The sequence below is a fragment of the Oncorhynchus tshawytscha genome, unplaced genomic scaffold (assembly GCF_018296145.1).
Source record: "Oncorhynchus tshawytscha isolate Ot180627B unplaced genomic scaffold, Otsh_v2.0 Un_contig_766_pilon_pilon, whole genome shotgun sequence".
In the NCBI taxonomy this organism is placed as follows: Eukaryota; Metazoa; Chordata; class Actinopteri; order Salmoniformes; family Salmonidae; genus Oncorhynchus; species Oncorhynchus tshawytscha.
Genome location: NW_024609833.1, coordinates 2,753,439 through 2,755,503, shown reverse-complemented (window position 1 = coordinate 2,755,503; position 2,065 = coordinate 2,753,439). Strand labels below are relative to the sequence as shown.

The 2,065-nt window shown below is 36.5% G+C and overlaps 1 protein-coding gene across 5 annotated transcripts in view; it reads right to left on the bottom strand.

The window, feature by feature from the left end:
* Positions 1–702: 702 nt before the first annotated feature.
* si:dkey-220o5.5 (actin filament-associated protein 1-like 2) overlaps positions 703–2,065 on the bottom strand; it is a 106,016-nt gene continuing 104,653 nt past the window's right edge. For all 5 annotated transcript variants that reach the window (XM_024418369.2, XM_024418371.2, XM_024418372.2 and 2 more), the window contains 2 exons: positions 1,871–1,981; positions 703–1,701 (listed from right to left, as the gene is read on the bottom strand). In XM_024418369.2, coding sequence (XP_024274137.1) covers positions 1,675–1,701; positions 1,871–1,981 — 138 coding nt within the window. In that variant the 3' untranslated portion in view covers positions 703–1,674. The remainder of the gene's footprint in view (positions 1,702–1,870; positions 1,982–2,065) is intronic.

Genomic DNA, 2,065 nt, shown 5'->3' with positions numbered 1-2,065 from the left:
GTGAGGCATCCGTTTGGCGTTTCCACTCACCACCAAATATGGTAATGAGAGGAAGCCCAGTGGCGGGCAGTGGGAGGAGATTCTGCTCATTTTCTCTCCAATACTATATTTGATCTCAGTACAGTTCTCTTCCCAAAACTAAAATATGTTACGAACATTGTGGACACAACAGTTTTTTAGACTTTACCCTTTGCCAAAGTTTAAACATTTATGCATTGTTTAGGAGGAGTGCAAGGGCATTTCAGTGTGGGCGTTCCCTAACAGAAATATGCAAATACATACTATAAAACGCCAACAGGATCTCGCTAATGGCTCTGCTCACCGCCATGCTTGTTCTACCCTCTATGATTAATTTGCTCCCATTGGAAACGACAATGGGTTAGTTATTTTTTTTTTAAATCTTTGATATAGCTGACATGACTGAGATTCCCTAATAAACACTCCACTTCCATACAGCTATGACTTTCTCATATCAGGTTAGAAGAACTGTTAAATGTTTAGGGTCACTTGTATCGAAATGGCATATTTTTAGGGAGTCCTGACCCATGTTGTTGTTCTTGTCAGTCATTGGCTCGCCTTGACTAGGGGGGAATGTGTACTCCCAAAGGCATATTGCCAGCCTCAGATGATGATTTCCAGACAAATCACACTTTCTTTTACCTGGCCTTAACACATTGTTAATCAGAATCATAATATACAGTGTTTACAGATGGTTTATACACACTTTTATTTTTCTCATGACCAGTTTACTATATGAAGTCATCTGATAGTCAACTAACTGTTAACTGTTTTTTTATGATTGCATTCAACATGGAGAAACAAGCAACTACACTTCCACAATGTACATTTATCCAAAACATTTTCCCCCAGAAACACTTTATTGAGCAAACACAGATGTTTTAATTACTGTTTTATTACCACAGTTGTCAGTTTACAGCAAATAGTAGGCCAAACTAACATTTAATACACAAAGTCTCTATTAATAAAAACATGGGAACATTACAATAGATGTCACTGTATCACAACATATTTCAGGAATGTAAAACATCTCAGTGATACTAAGTAAAAAATATCATGGTAAAAACACTTTATAAAAAGATATCTGCAACTATGTTTAAATTATACCACAGAACTGTATACGGTGAACATGACTTCAATTCATATCCATATATAATGTATTTTTCATGAGTTCAACATTGTGTATTTATTGTAACTCAATTAGTGATGAAAACAGTGCAAAGTTAAGTCTGATGAATTGCAATACATACATAGACAAATTAGACAATACAAACTGTTATTTAAGAAATGAAAGAAGAAAAAACAATGAAAGTGTTACACCTCAAACTGAGAGACATTCCTGAGTTCCTGGGTCAGGCTTTACAAGGTTTTCAATTGAATTACCCTCACAGGAATCTCTTATTAATGCAGCTGTTTTAATGGAGAAACAAGCCTGTTTATCGAAGGGCCTGTCGCAAATGGCACCCTATTCCCTATATAGTGCACTACTTTTCACCAGACCCTTATGGGCTAAATAGAGAAAGGGGTGCCATTGGGGAAGCAAGTATAGTGTATTGTATTATCATCAAGATGGATGACATTTCTAATGACAAAAATGTTTGGTAGAAAATAGGAAATGTATACAAGATAATTGTTACCGAAACAGCTAGTATAGTACTAAGTAGAAGGCATTGTCTCCCACTCCTACAAAAATAATGAGAAAAAAAGAACACATGGTACATTTAATTGAACAATTATACTTACTTATATTCCTTAATTTAATTGTCTTGATATGATTATCTCATTGGGGCAGAGTGATGTTCATAATAGATTCCTTTTATCAGATTATCACACCATTTAGTCCAAAACTTACCTTCTTTCTCTGAAACACCTTGCCATGCTCAATAAATAGGGCAGATGGGGCTCTTTTCAGTGAGTTTTTAGCGGAGGCAGTCCTTCGCAGTAGTGGGGTAAAAAACCCACCCTGTGGAGACAAGGCCAATAAAATGAGCACAGACCTTAGAAAAGACCCATGGTGGCAGGAGCATGGGGGCCACAGTAGTCAACT